At 43.4% G+C, this 21208-nt stretch overlaps 1 protein-coding gene across 3 annotated transcripts in view; it reads right to left on the reverse strand.

Annotated features, from left to right (window-relative positions):
* The window catches only part of APLP2 (amyloid beta precursor like protein 2), a 47434-nt gene that overhangs the window by 11581 nt on the left and 14645 nt on the right, over positions 1-21208 (reverse strand). For 2 of the 3 annotated variants that reach the window (XM_063418071.1, XM_063418070.1), the window contains exons 2-11: positions 13764-13937; positions 12412-12541; positions 9270-9382; positions 7593-7762; positions 6516-6733; positions 4752-4919; positions 2684-2799; positions 1998-2072; positions 684-842; positions 144-272 (exon numbers count right to left, since the gene is read on the reverse strand). In XM_063418071.1, coding sequence (XP_063274141.1) covers positions 144-272; positions 684-842; positions 1998-2072; positions 2684-2799; positions 4752-4919; positions 6516-6733; positions 7593-7762; positions 9270-9382; positions 12412-12541; positions 13764-13937 — 1452 coding nt within the window. The remainder of the gene's footprint in view (positions 1-143; positions 273-683; positions 843-1997; positions 2073-2683; positions 2800-4751; positions 4920-6515; positions 6734-7592; positions 7763-9269; positions 9383-12411; positions 12542-13763; positions 13938-21208) is intronic. The other variant, XM_063418072.1, reaches the window with a different exon arrangement.

Below are 21208 nucleotides of genomic sequence, written 5' to 3' on the forward strand. Positions count from 1 at the left end.
CTGGTGACAGGAAGTAAGCACAGGAGAGAAGGCGAGCTCCACAAGGATGAAGCTGCTGTAGTACCCAGCAACACACAGCTTCCAGAGCCTCCAACAGCCAGGGCTGGGCAACAGTGGCTCCCTTGACAGAAATTTGCTCATACCTGGGATTTCATCTGCGCAGCCTTCTCCGGATCCACTGCCAGGACGTGCTGGTAGTGGCGGATGGTGTGCAGCCTGTCCTTGTTCTCGGCACGGACATAGCGCTTCAGGGCCTGCAGGATGCGGTGGGGCTGCAGAGGGGGAGCAGGGAACAGGTCAAACCACTGGAGTGAACCCAAACCTGCAGCTGAAAACAGCGCTTCAGGTGTGAGCCTGCTTTGGAGCTGAACAGATCTGTCACCTGCACTCAGCCCCTGGATATTTTTTTTTAATTAAGCCTGTTTGACTCAAAACACCACACATTACGAACATGGCCTTACAGACACCAAACAAAGCAAGTTTTATTCCCCAGGCAGGAAGGAGAGGGAGCCAATTACAGACCCACTGCCAAGTCTGCAGCACCAACTTCCACAATGCAGAAGCTTTCTAGGAACCAATTCCCAGTTTCTGCAAGCCACGAGCAATCTTCTTACCAAGACATTCCCACCTGCCATTCTACCCAGTGCTATCCCTACTGGAAAACATGCTGGGAAGAAACTCACACGTGGTGGGTCAGCCTGCAGGGCAGCCAGGTAGTTCTCCAGGGCAATGCGACGGCGATCGTTCAGCATGGCTTCCACACGAGCCAGGTGAGTCTCCACCAGCTGCTGCTTCTCACTCGCTGCTTCTTTCTCCAGAGATTTCACCATGGCCTGGAAGTGCTAGAACAAAGAAATGCACTTCATGACCAACAACTCCTGAAACTCCTCAGAACTAACGAAGTCTGTCAAACTCCATATCAAATCCATTTACAGTTAGGAGAGAGAGGCATGGAGAAATGCTGATGCAGATTTCATGTCTGCAAATTCAGTAGTGATAATCTGCCTTCCAAACTTCCTTCACAAGCTATTTGAAAGATCTGAAGAGTGAAAAGAACCTTGCAAATAAAGATCATGTTGGGGTTGGGAGATCCAGGCTATGCTGAAGAACTGACACAATATTAACACTTTCCCCTGACCCTGCAATATGAGAACAGGATTGATTCCTTCAGCCTGGAGCCATTAATTTGAATATGCAGAAGTTTACAAAGGTACTGTATAGGGAATTTTCCTTCAGCACACCTTCAGATCAAATCTCTCTGTATTCTTTTAGAAAGGTCATAACCCTCATTTCCAACCCAACCAGAATAGTCCACTAAGTGTTACGTTTCAACAGAGACAATGACAAACTTTTGGATTTGCACACAGTTCCAAACAGTGACTTATATTACAAAATGCAGGCAGAAAACTGTGTTCCAGGATAAAAATCCAAAGTGGGCTTAAAAGCTGGAGTCAATTACTTAGTTGTATATTGGTTTGAGAGAAATTCACTGAATTGCCACTGCCAGAAGAGCCTTCCCCTAATGATCCCACACTGCAATCTCTCATTAACTTCCCAGTCCAAGTGAACTCTCCTCATAAGGCACAAGATTAGCATTTTGGCAGCAAACCAGCTTTATCTGCTGTCTAAGCTGTTTTCACGAAGTCTGCCCGTGCAGGAAATGTGTGCCCAGAGAGCCAGGGCTGACTGAACCAGGCTCTGAGGCCAGCAGTTAGTGCAAAACAGGCCAAAGATCTGGAATTACAATTTGGCTCCACTGTTGCTACACTTGAGAAGTGAGATCACTTTCTACTAGTGTGTGTAGGAAAGGATGTGGCATAGTATCAGATCATCTCCAGTTTTGAGAACAAAGCAAGCAATTGAATCAAGCCTCCTCTAAAAGGGCAGCTGTTGACAGAGCAGGAAGGCTGTTCTTGCATCTCAAAAATGGAGTCTTTTGGCTCTGAATACTGCAATCTCTCTCAGTAACTTCTCCCTTTAGGTCCTTCAACTCTTACCTGGATCAGAGTCTGCCTTTCTGCCTTGGGAAGATTTACAGCCTGGTGCTCTGCTTCCTCCCACTCCTTTTTCACCTGGACAGGGAAAGGACAGAACACATGAACAAGACACAAATTTACATCTTGTCTTTATGAGCTGATTTGCCTTCACAGGCAGATCCTAACACAGCCTGACAGGGTTTTGAAGGCACAAAAGAGCTGTTGTGGGGTTTAAGCCTAGCACTTAATCCCTGTGAGTAACAAGCCAAGCTTCACACAATCCCAGAAGGGTTTGGGCTGGAAGAGACCTTAGAGCTCATTTTGTTCCACCCCCTGCCATGGGCAGGGCCACCTTCTATTAGGCCAGATGGCTCCAAGCTCTGTCCAACCTGATCTTAAACACTTGCAGGTATGAGGAATCCACATCCCCTCTGGGCAACCTGTGCACCCTCTGAGTAAAGAATTTCTTCCCAGCATCTAATCTAATTCCTCTCTGCCAGCACTGGAGAACTAAAAATCTGACTCCCATGGTATGGTCATACTGAAAGAAACACACAAAAGGCTGGGAACTGGAAAGCAAGTCACTTCACCACCGATTCTTCCTATTGTCCTAGAGTGACTTCCAAAACCAGGACACAAGAAAAACAGGGGCAGCAACCCTACACATGAACAACGGCACAGCACAAAGCCTGAAGGCTGACACTCACCCGGTCCATGCGGTTGTGGTGTCTCACCTCCAGCTGCTCCTTGGCCTTCTGGAAGCGGGCATGTTCATTGTCATCAGCAGGGGTTTCAAAGTAGACATCCACATCATCAGTTGGCACTGCATGAAGAGGGAAGGGTAAGTAGATCAGAAACCTGCAATCCTGGATTGCAGAGGGCAAGAAGAGGAACCTCCATGCCTGCCTAATTAATAGTCTGGCAAGCTGAGCCTACTGAACCACCACCTTCCAGAGTCCGTTTTGGAATCTTTATGGTGCCAATTTTCTGCCCAACATTAGCTCCATCAGCCCAAATGGCAGCAATGACCACAGCTCACAACACTGTTTGGCCTGCACAGTGCTGAGGTGAGCAGCACCCAGCTCCAGAAACAGTGCCTGGCATGGCAGGATAAAGAATTTATTTTCCCTTCCCTTCCACATTGGCTTTGGATGATTTAAGTGACATTCTGTGTATTAGCTATTTGCTCACAAGCTGGCTCCAGACATCATTAATATGATTAGGGAGTTTGACAATAAATCTGCACAAAACCAGTATTTTACACTTCAAACCTACCTTTCCTACCAGATGCACCATGCAGGACTTACAGGCAATGATATTAGACAAGACAGCAACAGAAGGAGGCTCAGTGTGACAAAGTGACTTGTTCAATACACTGGATGGTTTGTAACTTCTAGGCATCCAAATTCGACAAGAGGAAAAACAAAATTTCAGAACTGATAAACTTCAAGCATCTACAGAATCCACATCAGGAGCTCTGTATTCTATATACTGCAGTTCAGAAAGTGCTGAAAGTACTCCTGTGCTACAGTTTTAGGAACGATACATCCCAGAGCCTTTCTGAAAGATTTGTGGCAAACATGATGCACTCTGTTGTTGCCCTTCGCTTCAGGGAAGGCACAAAGGGACAGTTAAGGCAACCTGTCATCCATATTAGTTATTCAGGTGGAAAATCCTCCAACATGTCATTAAAGACCACATGCTTCAGAAAAAAATTACCTGGCACTTCAGCATGAACACTGGGTAAGAGTTTAGCATGCACTGCACCCACCAACCTTCCCTCTAACTAGGAGAAAGTAATGACAACATACAACATAGACATTATTGTTGTGTGCAAGGGACAATGTCATATCAGTCCTGTATTCTGGGCCTGCTCCTGGCATTTCTGAACCAGGCTTGGACACAGAGAATTCTCTTCCCAGCCCCAAATCCTTCTGTAACAGGACAATCTTTTGTACAAAAAGCTCCTGACATCCGCATCTTTTCTTTCACAGCCTCAGTTAGATCAGCCCAATCTAAAGCACTTGCATGAAGCACATTTTGTAAACAGGATTATGGCTGTACAGTCAGGCTGCCAAGCCCCAGATAACACAAAAAGCCTTTCAAAAGCTTTAATGGTAGCTGAAGTGGAAGTGCTGGAGTTCAACAATAAGATTAATAAGGAGGTTAAAATGTTTTTGGTAGTTTTATCATCTGACATAAAAGCCAGTTGAAATTGGTGCCAAAACCCTTAAGCACTCAAAAACACAGGGATTGAGTTGATTTGTATTTCATACCAAGCTGAAAACGGAAATCTGAATTCTATACTACTGGTCTGGTATTTTCCAAAATTAAAATAGCAAGAAAATCCCTACTGCCAGGAGAACAGTAGCCTGCTTTTCAGGATCTACAGGCAAACATATGCATGGTAACACAACTGGGGAAAGTAAGGGCTTTCTTAAATGTATTTTGATTAAAAAGCCAGTTAGGCAAGAGGTCAGAGACAGCCCCTAGTCCCTGGTATAGATCTGGAAGTGGACAGCTAAGCTCTCAGCAAGACCTGCAAGTCACCAGGGAGCATGACAGCATACGGTGAGGGGCACTTTCCCCAGGAACAACCACCCTACAGATCTAGGGAAATGGAGACAGGAGGAGACTGCTGCAAAGGGACAGACACCAGAACCAAAGGGATAAGCTACAGACGGGTCCTCTACTGCCCAAGGGAAGGAGGAGGAGACACCACACGCCAGACAGACAGTGGCCAGCTGCAAAAGGCCAGTGGGAGGCAGGACTTACTCATCTTTTTACACACAGCCATACAATACTCCTCTGACTCAAAATTGTTCCTGTTGCCTCCGCAGCCTCCATATATAAAGCGAATGCATTTTCTCTTGTTAGGATCGAAGTACCAACGAGGCATCACAGCCCGGCAGGGCCCTGTCATGGCCTCCTGGGAGCAGACAGCTGTGTGGAGACGGTGAGAACGTGAGCTGGTGAGGAGCACAGGCCTTGCTGAGCGATTTACATGATGCAGAGGTGGCTCTACTTCACCCTTCCTCTGAGGCACCGGCCTCAGCATTGCTGCTGCACGAACCCAAGGGCTTCTGTCGGTTTTGGGGGGTTTAACATTCCAAAGCATCCATCACAAGTTGGTCAGGGAGATGCCTGCATGAGGTGCTTTGGAGATAGCCAAGCAGCTCGCTCCGTCTCTATATGGAGTTCTCATCTGTGAGAGATTTCTCCAAAGCCAAGGGCTGGGATAGCAACAATCTGCTCTGCTGTTGCCACAGCATTACGCCCCAGGTGCCCCAGTGGAAGAGCCTCCACTCTATAAAACCAATAGCATGGGAAGTCAGTCAATTAGGGCTGCTTAAAGCATCAAAGGATTTCCAGTTCACTGCACTCTGCCTGGACAGACACTCCACATCTCCCAGGGCAGGTGCAGGAGTAGGTGAAAAAGCAGGCTAAACAAAGGGAGTCATCTCCATGCCAGCACAGACACTGAGGTTTTAAGGTTTGAAACATCTATGCACCAAGTATTAAAACTTCATGTAGCCATGGCACAGGGAATGCTTCATGGTGAGCCAGCAATACCAGCTGGGCTGTTTTGAGGCAAGAGAGCAGATAGACTGTATAAATTAGCAACTGTTCATGGTACTTGAGGGGAAAAAGGACTGTATACCCCCAAAACAGACACCTCAATCATATTCCTCCAAGCCTCTTACAACACCTGCAGATCTGCAACAGCCCTGTACACATATGAGCTAAGCCTTGTTTCAGCAAGGAAAATTATCTGCAGCATGCTGGCATTTTACCAAAAAGATGCGAGAAATGCTGGCAATGATTCAGTGATCTGTAGCTAATTGAATTTCATTCCCTCTCTGCTCCTCCCTCCTCTGCAGACACTTCTACATGCAAAGTGTAGGACATCACATAATGCTGAGGCACCACACCCTGAGCCCTCTGCAAGGGCACCTACCACTCAACAAAAGCTGCCACCAGCACAGTAAATTCTACTACTACAGAAAGCATACCTTAACATATAATGAAATTGAGGCAGCTGTGCTGGCTGGCTTTCTTTTGTGGAAGAAAAGTGTTTATGCAAAGGCAGCACCAAGGATGTTCCTCACCCTTAAATGACCAGATGGCACCTCTGCAGAGTATGGACCCCCACTTTCAGCTTCCTCATTTTAAGCTGGTATAAACTACCAGATTTTAAATTTACAGTGGACCCCAAATGTCCCTTTAAGACTTTTCCAAAATTTGCAGATATGCCTTTTCTGACTCATCACTGCACCTTCATGAGGTGCTTGTTCAACATGCCAAATACTGGGCTTCCCACAAGCAGAACTGTTTATCTGGAAACATATGGCCCATGCTCTAGAGTTAATTTCAACACTTGACACAAGCATCATCAGCTTTCCTCTGTTTGCTAACTTATGCGGCAAATAAAACTTCTAAGTGGCACTTATTGACTTGATCAAAACCCCATCACTAACTGACAGCCAACAGGAATGATCTCAAGGGAGCAGGAGGCCTGTGGACTGGAATGCGTCTTACATTTCATGTCACTGCTCACTTCTTTTTCAGCCATAGCCTTGTCGCTGCTGGGCTCTGTGGGGGTCTCTTCATTGTAGTCGTCAACCTTGTAGCTGTCATAGTAGTAATCACGGTCTTCCACCACATCCTCCTCCTCTTCCCCTTCATCATCCTCATCCTCATCTTCCTCCACAGCTGTTCCTGTGAAGTCTTCTACACCTGCCTCTGTAGGGAACTCACTGGTGGGACACAGAAAAATTAGGGAGTAAAGTTAAGGCTAATCACTTGGATGTACCATAATAATAATTCTTTCCATCTGTTCTGGAAACACCAGAAATGGGAAAAATAAGTGTACCAGCTAATGATTAGCCCATCACTCACAGCAAGGGGACACCCCTCACTACTCTCCTGCTGCTGCAGGCAGAGTTTCTCCACGACTCTGGCTTCATGTGGCCTCTTTCCATTTTTCAATAAGTGAAAGTATACCTTTGGAACAGGTTCCTACTGTAGAATCCCAGAATGGTTTGGGTTGGGAAGGACCTTAAAGCCCATCTTGTTCTACCCCCTTCCCTGGGCAGGGACACCTTCCACCATCCCAGGTTGCTCCAAGCCCCATCCAACCTGGCTTTGGACACTTCCAGGAATGGGGCAGCCACAGCTTCTCCAGGCAGCCTGTGCTAGGGCCTCACCATCCTCACAGGGAAGAATTCTTTCCCAGTATCCCATCTAATCCTGCCCTCTGGCAGGGTGAAGCCACTCCCCCTTGTCCTGCCCCTGCAGGCCCTCATCCAAAGACCCTCTCCAGCTCTCTTGGAGCCTGTTTAGGCATTGGAAAGGACTCTAAGGTCCCCCTGAAGCCTTCTATTATTAAGGCTGAATGACCACAACTCTCTGCAGGGATGAAGGGAGAGGGGGTGTTTAGCTCCTCCAGTAAAAGGGGCACTGCAAACCTCTTCAGACTCAGGACACTCCTTTAGGAAAATCAGAAGCACAGAAATTTGCTTAATCCTCCCCACAAGGGAGTTGCTGTGTGAAATATTCCCAAGCAACAGCTTCATGGTACAAAGCTGTCAACATCTACACCAGTAAGAACTGTACCTCTTGTAAAGGTCATAGTCTTCATCCTCATCCTCTTCCTCTTTGGACAGAGCCTCATCCACAACCTTAGTCCGGGGACAGCACACATATTCTGTTCCGTGGAACCGGTCCACTCCGCAGGGCAGGAGCATCCCGTAGCTGTGCAGGATCATCCCTTCTGTCAGACAGGCCTGAAAGGGGAGCCCATTCATGTCAGTTCAGCATCATGCTCTTCCTTTGGATAAAGCTCAAGTTTGCCTATCAGAGATCCCAAGAACGGTTTAAGTTTTACAGCAAAAACAACAGCAACATATGACCTAAATCTGAACATCAAAGGAAAGGGGATTAGAAACTTAGTGTTAAAAAAAAAAAAAAAAAAAACACCACCATGAAAGTCGCAGATTCAGAAACTCCCAGTACTTCCTGGTGTTAACGTTTCACACCCTGGCCCCAACAACTGCTGGTCCGTCAACCTGACAAAGTTCAGGGAAAAAAACCTAAACATTTTGTGCCAGCTCAAGGGAGAACACTTGAAATAACCAGAAAAGGTGTTTGCTGGGCTGGCCATTTCATTAAACTTTCTCTATTAAACTTTACATTGGAGCAAGTGAATAATTGCTCAAATAGACTTTGGGTCAAGACCATTTTACCATGCTGTAGATGAAAACCAATTAGATAATTCAAGAAAAAGTAAAATGTAAACCATGCTTAGACATTATGTCTATACACTTCTCTTAAGATAAGGAAATACTTGCCTTTGAGGTGCCCCAAAAAGAAATGAAGAAAAGCTTTATTATACCTATCAGAATCCTTTTGTGGTTTGCTTTGTTACAGCACAGATTTTAAATGAGACAAATATTGCTGGAAAAGTTCTCCAACTACATTTAAAGTAAATGATTTTTTCAATTTTCTAGACATTAACAAGTTTATCCTCAATTAAAAGACAATTCCTCTAGTACAGCTTTATTTAGACAGATTTTTGCTCACAGGATTTTAAAGAAATAGGAATCTTAAGTGGAGCATCCTTAACCTCAGCTGGTTAACAACCGGTCATAGTGTTGCTGTTTCTACAATTGTTGCTTCTACAAAATGGAAAACATGCATATTGTGTCATGATCTTGTTTTTATTACCCCAGCTTCGAATGGGAGTGCAGAGCTTTTGCAACAGTTTAGCTAGTCAGATAAAAAAACCTACCAACCCATCCCCCCAAAACCATGGGCTAGATTTATTCTGACAATATAATCCCTCTCTTATGTAAAACCTCCACTAATCAGTCCCAACAAAAATCAGTTTGCTCTCAGGCAAGCCCTCCCAACCAAATCCCCAACAGAAGGTACATTAACGCAAAATGTGAAAGAAAAATAGGAACTATCATATGCCCACTGTATCTCCCTCAGAAAAGAAAAGAAAGAGGGATGAGCCATTGGTTAAAGCAGTATCCCAGAGATGTGATTTCAATTCCTAGCTCTGTGATATGGATAAGCTATTTAGGACAGCTTTTCATGAAGAATAAATTGCTACACAGGTTTTTAAAGTCACTTGAGTACTTTTAAATTTTTATTTCCTTGCTGTCTGCCTCAGTTCATTGATTGGAACATGGGAACAGCAATACAGAGAGAAACACTGCTTGCTCCAACACTACAAGCATCCAAGTGGACAGATCCAGAATAAACATCTTGTCCCAGTGGCTCCATTACCTCCTTTGCCACAGTGTGCCAGTGCTGGTGGCTTTCACACACATCCATGCGTTCCTTGTGGAAGAACCGGCATTTCTCAGGAACCAGCAGAACATCGCTTACAAACTCACCCACTGAAAAACACAATGGCCACAGTTCACACTTGTCCAGGTTCCAACAGCAAATAAAGCCCCCATCAGAACTCCCCCAAAGTGCACTCTGTGCATGTGCCTTGAGGGCTTGGTATAGTCTTAAAGGAGACAAGTCACACCAGCTCTGAAAATTATTTCTGAGAATCTGAAGAAAAACAGAGCCTCAGAGATCCCAAGGTAAAACCATGAGCACAGGGTGATTGGGCTGACCCCTAAAGCTGAACTGAAGGCAGAGTTTACAGTGCAAGTTAATAAATAGTTCTCCTTCCATGAAAGGATTGACTCAAGAGATTTCACTCAAATCTTTGAGAAGACTGTGTCTGCACTAGGAAGTTTCAAACTACTTAATCACCTATTTTCAAATGACCTGCATCATACCAAAGTTCCCTCATGCTGTCTGCTGCTGTAAGAGCCTGGAAATTTTTATATGCCGACAGTGTTATCTATATTTTCAGTATTTAAGCAAGACTTGTTTGGTTTTGTTTTGTTTTTTCTCCAGATGGTTTAATTCAAGATCAACTGCAGCACATTCACTGCCCTAACCAAAACACAGAGGGCTGGAAAATAAAAACAATACAGCCTAAATATCAGAGTACAACCAGTCATCAAATACACTGCATTTCAATATCTAGACAACCACAACCTTACTAGCATAAGGAAGCTTTGGCACAATCTTTGTGCAAAACCTGGACTTTTGCTTTTGAGGAAGATAGGAGAGAGAGAATCCCTCTGCTGTACAGACTCTACTTTAGTTGGACTTAAAAGCTATTTAGACTAAATTTCCATCATCATTCAGTTTGTACTAACACACATGAATTAAGGATCAGAATTAAAGGAGCATCATTTCCTGTTCTTACCCCAGAAGTCCCAGCAAACACTGCTGCAGGAATCCAAACATGAAATTTTCTCACAGCTGAGGTTTTTCTTTCTTTCTTGCAGATTCAAATGCTACATTTAGTAATTTTAAAATAAGGAGCGAGCTAGATACTCTGAGAAGACCAGGAAAAGATCTTCAGCCCAAGTGTTTCAAAGCAGCATTCCCTGCACACGTGACCAACACCTTTAGGAGTCATTTGTTAAAATTGAAGAAAAGCTTTTAAGTCAAAGACTTTTTCTCAGTCTCTCCACAAAGCAGAATTCTTTGTCTAAATTTTTCACACCATCTTTTCAAAATATATTTTAAATATTGTTCGCATGACCAATTTTTTGCAGCTCCTTACTGGCAATACTAAAAGGTCATGGACACATCTACGAAGTACAGAGAAGTTACATGGTTTAGAGTTAGATTACCTGATAACTGAAGACAATCAAATCAAATGACCTTCATATCCCTTGGCAATTTCTTACATTTTAAACCAACAGAGGGATTCTATTACCCCCATTTTCTTATCTCAAAACAGGCCAGTTAGAATTTTGAGTTAACCTTTCATCCTACTCTATCAGGAAAGGTTTAAATGCATCTGGTAAGAAAAGTAAAACTGAGCTAACTATAAAACCAAGAAACTGTGGTTATGGGGGCTAAAGGCAGCAGATTCATGGGTTCTTCTCTCCACCTTTGAAATACAAAGGGGTTTTCCTTGGTGCAGGAGGTGCAGAGAAGATTAAACAGGGTGACAGGATCCTACCTCAAGGTACTCTGTGCATTAATGTATCATGGAAAACACAGCAAAGAAATGGAACAAAATCCCTCAGTTTGACTAAAATCCCAGAGAAACACATCATCTACTTACAACAAGCAATAAGACAAAGAGATTTTATAGATATATGGCCTCCAGACTTGCAACTCAGATCTGAAAACCAAAGCTGCCTCACAGGCTAGAGCCTGCAAGTCATGAACACTGTGAATTATACTAATGAAAAACCTGCATAAATAGTTCAATACTTATAAAATTTTAGGGCAGTGTCAGTAAAATCAGCTTATTTTTCAGCTGGAGAATAGGTCTGGGGTAGGATCATTTCTAAAAGAGATGACTCCTTATAAATCCAGGGATCTTGCTTTCACCCTTATTTCCATCAGGAGAAGTTCTCCTTGTGATAACTTGGGCTTGGTTGTTTTCCAAACCTGAATTTCCACATCTATAAAGACTAGCACCTTCCTCCCAGGATGCGTCCACAATAAATTTTATGTTTGATGAAGTGGGTTGAGATTGTCTAGTAGAAGGCATTACATCAAGGACAAAGTACACACATGGTTCTGCTGCTTTGCTGCCCCATCTAATCACACAGTAACCTGAGATACACTCACAAATTATGAAAACTGGTTCTTGCTGACTTCTCCCAGCCATCAGACTCTCCCAAGACTTCTTACAAGCCTTTTCCAGCAGATAACTGAAAACAAAGCCAGCTGAGACTAAGATCACTCCTAAGAAGATACAAGGGGCACTGCAGTGTCACCCACAACCCACAGGTCAGAAGTCACAAGTTAACCAGTTACAACATGCTGCCTGATTCCAGTGGGTGGGGAGATTCTGGAAAGCACCATGAAATCCATCACAGTTTATCTCATACTTCTTCACAGTTCAAAATGGGGACAGGGGATACAGCTGCAAGAAAAAGAGCCTCTTTGAAACAGCAAAGTTTAAATATAGTCATTGAAATAGAATAGAGATCTCTTGCCAAGACCAAGCAGGAAGCCTGAGCACACTGAGTCTCCAAGGCAACAAAATATTAAAGCTTCACAAAAATAGGATCAAAGTATTAAATCCCAGTGTCTTTGTGGTACACAGATACAATAGCCTTCAGGTTTTTATGGCAGTTACAGAGAGAATGGGGATTTGTTTTTCACACCAGGCACTATTATTCTACCGCAGCTGTTACCAAGCTATCGATCTGCTCCAGAAAGGCAGAGTTCCATCTTGTGGAAAGAAAAACATTTCAGTGGGAGTTGTAGAAATGACAACCTGATACAAGACAAGTCTTACAAACTGAGCTGTTTTCTCTGTAAGAAATCAGGAGGCTTCTCCCTTGCTTCTCCCAAAGGAATGCACAGCACACCCACAGCACACACTCACCCAGACATTTGTAGGGCACGACAATGTGAGTGTGGTCCTTGCACTGCTTCTTCCCACGCTTGCACCAGCTGTCAATGCTGACGGGCTGGTTGGCTTCTACCACGTTGGTGATCTGAAGGTCTGGGTACATCTGGAAAGCAGAACAGAGAGAGAGGTTTCTCTCCAGAAAGGACCGAGAATATGTAGAGCGGCTCTTACCAGAGTAGTGAGGCCGATTCTCTGCACAGGAACAAATTGGAGTTTGCACATGGACACACACACTTGTCTAGATCAAGCTCAGGACAGCTGGAGACATAAAAAAGCTCCAGCTGTCTGTCACACAGAGCTTCAGAAACAGGTATGCCACTGCTTTGAGGTAGGAGGAAGCCAGGTCAGGCAAGAGTCCTCACTGGCACCAAGCTGAGAGGACTGGATTTTAATAGCAGTGGAGGAGGAGCATTTGGGTATTTGGGTTTGAAGGAGATGTAGCTGTTTAATTCTTCCTGGAGCAGCTACAAGACCCCCTAGAACAGTGATCACCAGCAAATAGGGTTTAGTAACATCTTTGGACTCTCTCAACACTTGTCAAATTATGCACCCATCTCCTCAGGCTCCTCATGCCTCATCCATTTATGATGTATTAATTTGATCCTTATGCCCTGCTCAAGTTCTCAAGTCCAGACATTGACCTACATTTAAGCTTCTACCACATGAAAGAAATGCAGCCCCAGTTATATCAGCCTTGTAAAACAGTTTAAAAAGTTTTCCAGTCCAGACATGGTACATTCTGTTGCTTTCCCATTTAAAAAAATACATTCCTTGTGGTATTTTACGTGCTGTCACCTCCGAGGAGCAATTAAAGACACTAGACAAGATCAATATCTTACATTGAACACACTAGAAAATGGTTATACCTTTTTCAATAAAGTCTAAAGAGCTCAAAAATACTGACAACATATGATTAAAATATTTTTCTAATATTCTGACTGATCTGAACATGCCACTGAGAAGAGCACAACCACATTTTAACTAGAATAGGTGTCAGGTTTCATTTTACATAACAGGGAGCAGATACTGGTTAACCAGCTCAGGGGCAGAACACTGGGGTAAAGCCCTGCAAACAGATAACGATACCTCTGACTTACTGACCAAGGACCCTTCTGTGGCAGTGTAAGCTTATCTGAGGTAGCTTCTAAATCCCACTGCAGTGTCCTCTCTGCTCTTCCTGGACAGTAACGCAGCAGAACAGAGGAAGGAACTGGACTAGGCAAAAGCAAGCTAATCTGCTGCAGGGTTAATTTGCTACTGAGCAGCTAAATTGGAATCCAATTCCTCACAGCAGTGAAGATTCAGGATTACACAGAAAATCTCACCTCCTGGCAGTATTGCAGAATCTCCTCCTTTCTTCCAAAGCAGCTCTTGGTCCCGGAAGTGTCAGGTTCCCATTTCCCAGTCTGAATGTTCACATGCATATTTAGCTTCCCACAGAACATGGCAATTTGAGGTTCTGCCACCGCAAACCCTGTCCCAGCATTGGCTGCAAGGGCCTGTGAAGACAAACCAAAACAAACCAACTTGATTGCATTATCTGATCAAAGGCTCAACAACTCAAAGAATTAGAAACCCTCTGGTATCTTCTCAGACAGCTCCTGCTTGATCCAGAATACCCGTGGAGTCTTGCAAACAATTTTTTAATGACATTCCTTGAGATGCTGAGACCACCCCAAGTTTTCACCAGCAAGGCATTTTTTTTTCCCAAACCCTGTTTTGATAATTGAAACAATAGCTTACCAAAACCAAGAGGAATTCCCACTAAAAGGCAGCACTACCTGAGCTAAAACAGATGTCTGAAAAACTTCCTAAATAACAAACAACTTTTGGCAGAAGGACCTCTGTGAGGCTGCACACAAGCAAGTATTACTATGACTAACAAATAACTGCATCCCATTGCAAGCATCCTGCTCAAAGTTAAAAGCTATGTGTTTATCCTAATATCAAATATTTGGGATAGAAATACCAAAGATTTTTGCTCAAACATACAAATAAAGATAATTTCTGCTGAATCAGAGAAAACAGATGTGACAACCAGCTTCTCAAAGCCTTTTGTGTCCCATTCTTATGGGGAGCTGTTTCAGATTTGTATTCTGTGCATTTCCCAGACTGCACCAGCAGACATGAACCTGACAGCATAGGCCCACATTTGGTCAAACTGCATACTGATCAATGAAAACAAGATCAGTGCCCCTTTCTGAAATCCTGCTGGCTGACCAAAAGAGGAAAAGAGGAGTCAATTAAATTGCAGATTTTTTTTTTTTTCTGAGAAGACCAAGCGGATGCTGGGCACTGAATAGGCTCACCTTAAATAACTACTAGCTGCTGTAAAAGAGAATGAGGCATAAGGCAAAAAAACAGATGAACTCCAAAAGCTCTTTATGGTGTTTAGGAGAATGGAATCCATTTCAAGTACTCCAGATAGAAAGAGCAATGCACAGAATCTGCTGGCCCTAAGCTACTTTTCCACTGGCAGGCAACACAACTCCAGGCTACCAGTCCTGCCTTCATATTTAACTTTTTGTGCACTGAAAAATGCATAAATTACTGTGAGCACTGTTCATTCCCTACTGCCTGCAGAGCCCCATCGACTCATATCAATATCTGTATTCTTAAGGGAAATAAAGGAGTAAAGAGTAGAACTCCACTGGACAACTTTGTGCAGCTCTTAGTTACTGGATATTAGGAAGAAGAATAACTCCACTACAATTAGCTCATTTCTCCCCCTGCCATTATCTCTCTGCCTGGAGATAAGCCATTTCAACACTTAGAAAGTCAAGGATTGTTTAGTGCTGAACACAAGATTAGTGCTTGGGGGAGAAAACCAACCCGAGGCACAAAAGCATAAATTCAAGTATTAACTCTAGAAAAGTGACACCATGAGTTATAAGTACTATTCACCCGTGCATCATTTAAGAGAAACAGTCTTATACAAGTGGTTTCTACTTACTCTGACCCTTACAACCAACAGATGCTCATGACAGCATGTTTTAGCACAGACTACAAAGTAATGAAACAGTGAACTACATGTAAGAGATAGCAGCATTTATGTACCTGTATCAAAATGCTGCCAAGTTTCACATATATTTTCAAGTTTACTGTGGGTATGTTTGTTGTACTCTCTGTCCTAAGGAAAAAGGAGTCTCGTAGTTCAGGTACAGAAGGGACTCTGAGGAATAGACTGAGGCTGGGAATATGGTGCAGTAACTTGGTTATTTCAGAAATTAAGCCTTTAATAAATATCTTATCACAGTGCACTTGTGACAGGTCTTGCACCACGCTGCTGACACACCCTGCTGTGTCTTTTCAGAAGAAAGAAGCAAATGCAGAATGATCCTTCAGAACCCCCTAAACATACACAAACATTTTAGGAGTCTCCTTTTATCTCTCTCCAAACAAACACCACTTTGGTACCAACAATCATTTTCCAGAGAGCACAGGACCTGACATGCTAAAGGAAACAATCCCTAAACAGTTTTTGTTTGATGACAACATTGCAACTACATCCAAATTCCACTCCTGGGAAAAAACTGAAAAGAAATGCAAGACCAAGAACCCAGGAAGCATTAACCCTTGTAAGAATACAGGCCATCAAAAGAGAATAAATGTATGTGATACGATGGCGCTGCTGATGCCTGAAATCTGGCTCCTTCAAAGCGAACTTAACCAAGTCTACAGCACAATAAAGGAACTTGTGAGCAGAAGAGGTGCAGGCTCCAACAAGAGGCAGAAACATCCATAAGTAATCCATTCATCACACCTCTTGCATGAGCAAACTCCTGTTCAAACACATACCAACCTTCTGAAATCATGACCACCCTCTATTTACATACTGATTCGAGCCAGTCTTTGGTTTTGCTGCCTCTCCAGTTTGCTCCTTGCAAAGGTATCATTCCTCCTTCTTGGATTGCTCACATAGTTTGCATATCAGTTGAGTGCTGTTGCTGTAGCTACCAGAACATGCTAAGCCCCAATTCACAGCTGAGCAAACGAGACTAATTACTTGCTTGATTTCATCACTTTTAATCAATCTTCTGTTGAACTGTGCTGTTGGGTGAGTTAATGAACTTTGAGATACACAGTTGATTCTTTAACCCCAGGAACGGCAAGGCAGGATTTTTAAGCAATGGCTTCAATTTTTCCTGAAATGGCAGTCTACTCCAGTCCTCAATCATATCAGTTATTTAATTTAGTACTTTAATCTCATTTTAGCTGTTATGAGAGAATACAGAACCTCCAAACTTCATGGAGGGCACACCTTTAACACTGACACCTATGCAGGGAAAAAGGTCAGTTGGAAGAGCCTTTTGGGACCAAGTAACTTTCTGATGTTTCCCACAGTTGGCTTTGGTGTATGAAAACTGCAAGCACATCCCTCAGGCTACACTCAAGCATCAATCTGCAAAAGGAAGGCTGTGGAGCACATAAACCAGCATAAAGCTTGGGATAAAGCCATGTCCTTAGTTAAGCTCTTTAGTACTTCAGAGAATTCACCCATTCCACATTGTAAAGGGATGAACAAACCGACAGCACATTTTTCTCTGGGAATTTCCCAGCCATAAATGGAAGCAGCTGCTTCTTTCAGTGTTGGGGAGCAACTATTCAATCTCTTAAACAAGCAGCCTGACAGATCGGGAAGGGCAACACATATATGATGGAAGAGTTCATCCAGTTGTGTATGTCCTTATCAAACATTACTTTAGTAGCTATTATCCTATTAATACATACCCATAACATGAGAGCAAGACCACTGTTATTTGGGAAAAGACTGTTCCATAAACCATTCCTCACTGGAACTTGCATTTACAAGATGTTTCAGGAGAAACTGGGCTCTGCCTTTTGGTGTAATTCTGTAATCCAGTTTGCTTTCCAAGACCAAAGAATTTTTTGACTCCATAAACATATAAATCTCTGGCCAGTTAATGTCAGTTAAATTCCTCATCCTGCCATCCCGTGTCTGATTTATGGTCCTGAGACACTGGAATTAAAGCCTCTAAATCTTCCTTTTCTCTGATGGAAGTATATTGCCCAAGTATACTGGCTTTTATTTACTACTGGCCTCATCAGCTTGTGACACACACTTTGATGTGTGAGCATTACCCACCTGGAGGCCTGGGCTCCAGGCGCTAAAAAGGGACATATTTGTTCTTCCTGCAAGTATCCCTCATCCCAAAGGAGGGACACAAGGCTAGAGACTTTAGTAAAATAAAGAATATTTTACATCTACCCCTGAAACACAAGCAGTACATTGCAGTTCTGGTTTGTAAAGACCTAAACATGAAAACCACATCCATGTCCTTTGCCTTTTATTGCCATGATCTGTTAAACCTCATCACAACATAACTTATTTCACATGCTTTCCACATAATTCCCTATGGAATGCTATTCTAGCATGCTGCTGGGGACTTCAGGATTGAAGGGTGATTGGAGCTTTTCTCTTGTAAGAGAAGCTGGTAATTATAATTCACAGAAATAAGTTCCTGAGAGCTTTCGTTAATAGCAAAAAAGTATCTGCAAAATATCATATTTAACTGAATTCTGAATTTTCAGAGAGGTCAAACATGACCACAGCCTTGTCCAGCTGATCAGATTAGCCAGAATGAGCCTTTATTCCAGCAAAACCAGAGTGGATGGGAGCGTGAAAAGCATGGAGAGTTTGTGAGGAGAACCCACATCACCCATGCTTTCCATCAGGCTTCCTCTGTAACAACACATGAGTAGCTCTCTGCATAAAACCATGGAAGATTAAGGTGTTTTAAGACTAGAACTCCAGCCTCTAGAACTTATAAACTGCTGAAGAAAGCTCCAATGGAGAATTGCATTGACTTGGTGGCCAGAGAACAGATTACTGGTTGCTGAGGGCATACCCTGCCTTAAGTGACAAGGCAGGGCCCTTTGTAGGATTCTCTACAGGTCAGATCAAATTTCCTGCTCCTGAGAGCTTCGTGTATTCCACAACCAATTGCTGCTACACTTAAAAAAAAAAAAAAAAAAAAAAAAAAAAAAAGCAACACTGGTTATTAAATCAAGGTCCATGTGAACCACAACCTGAGGCACTTTGGAACAGGCTGTTCAGAACTGTCCTTATCCAGCTAAATCACACTACCCACCTTAAATTAAAGGAAAAGAATAACTTTTTCTGGATTTTTTTAAAAAAAATTCATTTACTACTCTATCCAAGCAACTCTGTAAATCTCCCTATGTCAGTGCAATACCCACATAATATGGAGGATAGAAAATGAATGCTTTCAAGACCACTGAGGAATTCTAACAGTTCCTTTGACACAAAAATGAGCCCTGTTACTTTTCCAGCCTTCCTGTAAACACAACCCTCCATGGCTGCTGCTTTTGAATGTGTGAGGATTCTAATGTTTTGCCCTTTCTGGGCTGAAAATTTGGTGTGAATGTTTACGCAGGGACTAAACCACTTCAACTGCACCCCCCCATATTACTGTTGCCTCCAGCTGATGTCCATGAGCCTTTTTCCTTCCACAAGGAGAGGCCAGCCCTTGGCCAAATGAAAATTAAGAAGAGCTGCAGTCACAAACTGAAGCTATTGGAAGGAAAACAACTGAGTTGGTATAGTAAAGCTCAGCCCTCCTGGATCACAATGCCACACGGCCCTTAAATCTACCATTCATTGCCATGAATCTCACCTGGGAATTAATGGTAAGTCTGTATTCAGGAAACCAACACTTCAACTAAAAAGTGAAGGGAAGTCGGCAGAAGGACTTTACACACAATAACTTCTGGACAGAATACTTAAAATTCCCCTGGTTTTGGATTTATAACTTGTAAATGCAAGCAGAGCTCTCAGTTCATGCTTAAATGGTGTTTCATGCTTTGTTTTCCTTAGCTCCTCTTCCTGCTTTTATTCAGCAGATAGGTGGCTTGAACCCAGGAAGGCTAATGAATGCCTGACACAGCAGGCAGTAAATCTACAGACCAGCAGCTCATCCTAGCTTTATTGCTTTAGTTTTTTTTAAATTGCTGATAATTACAATAATGCACATGGGCAGGGGTCCAAGACAGGAAGAATTACTGTCTGCAGGCAGATCTGGTGTGAGCTGATAATACCAGCCTGTATTTGCTTTTGAATTTAAATGGGAGAAATCTCACTAAAGCAGTCTTTGGCTTGCTTTAACTTGCTGGAAGGGGTGGAGTTCTCATCTGCTTGTCCTTTATTGACTCTTGTGGTGGAGGAGTCTGCACCAGCAGAGAACTGGGAGCCAAGGCAGGAACTGCAGTGCTAGCTGGGGTGCAGTTTATATTTAGATGTCTGTGTTTATGGTTGACATGAAGCCTTGAACACTTGGAAGTTCAGTGACAATACTCCACGTACTTCCATAGAGCCGACAGCAACCACAGATTTACAAAAGGCCTGCTGCAGCCTGAAGCATTCCTTACTGCTTTGCACATTCCACTGCCTTTCTACAATGAAAATGAGAGGTTTGCAAGTACCTGCCACTCACAGGCAGCAGTTTTGCCCTTGGAATTTGTACTTACGAGGTATCAGATTATTTACCTCTCCCCCTCTAGTTTATCATGCTCCAAAAGGGTGTATATGAGTCAACGGGCACATAATTGCATGTGAGACATTTGCACTGGAACTGCTACATTTCAGTAGGAGTGGCACACTGCAGGCAGAGCTGGAGCACAGCTAGGCTGGGGGAGAGGCGATCAAATCCAGGAAAGCCACGACTCAGCACTGCCTCAGCTTCCTGAAGTTGCTTGTGTAATATGGTTGCCTTTGGCATCCTCTTTTCTATCCCTGGAGAAACAAAGTTTGTAATAATTCCACTGGAACATTCCCTGAACAAATGTTACTGTACTCAGAACTGTGTCCTTTGAAAAAGATTAATTTCAGGCTCTCAAGCTTTCAAAAGTACAGCTTGGGTGTAATGGCTAGGGCTAGAACAGTTTGACACAAAGCCACCTTAAAAATAAAGGCAAGAGAAGAGGAAAGCACAAACACTGATAATCCTCACACAGCACACAGGTAGGTCCAAATAGGTTTAATCAGCCAGGTTGCCTTCTACATGTCACAGGGATGTCAGGGACAATTTCCAAGCTGTGTCAGACACACACACTCATGGCCACTTCCATCCCCTCGCAGCAGAACACTGCCATGGCGCTATTTAGAGTTCCCTTTTCACAGCGCCACAATAACTCCTATCCCAGCACAGGGAGCCAGGCCTATTTATCACTGGGCTAAACTGAGGTACAAAGTCAAGTGACTCGCCTAAGGTCACCCAGCAGCAGGCTCAGCTCAGATTAATGCTCATCTCCTTGCTCCAATCTGTGTCATCACTCTGTCTTGCATGGCCTGACTAATTACAGCTTTCCCAAATTAACTATTTGGGCATCTGAGGCACAGAGACCTAAGATGTCCTGTTAGCCGGTCAGCAAGTGAAAACTTGAGTGCAAGTTAATGTTTACATATTCACTAATATTCTACCAAAAAATGGCCATGGGGCAATTTTGCCTTCCTGGACTACCAGAAGGGAAATCCAAACAGAAGCCTAAGGACAGCAGCTATGGCTTAGTAGTGTTTAAAAAGTTTACTTTCAAGTCTTTCATTTCTGAACTGATTGTTAGTATGAACCATCACTGCTGATACCACAAAGGCATCACTGAGAGCAGCACATGTGCAGGAGGACTGAGAGATGCTACTTTGTAAGTAACGTCTCCACAGTTTGATGGGAGAATTTGTACCATCTTAAGGCACTTTAGCTACACAAGAGTTAGGGAATATAATCACTGTAGT

The sequence above is a fragment of the Prinia subflava genome, chromosome 22 (assembly GCF_021018805.1).
Source record: "Prinia subflava isolate CZ2003 ecotype Zambia chromosome 22, Cam_Psub_1.2, whole genome shotgun sequence".
NCBI classification, from domain to species: domain Eukaryota; kingdom Metazoa; phylum Chordata; class Aves; order Passeriformes; family Cisticolidae; genus Prinia; species Prinia subflava.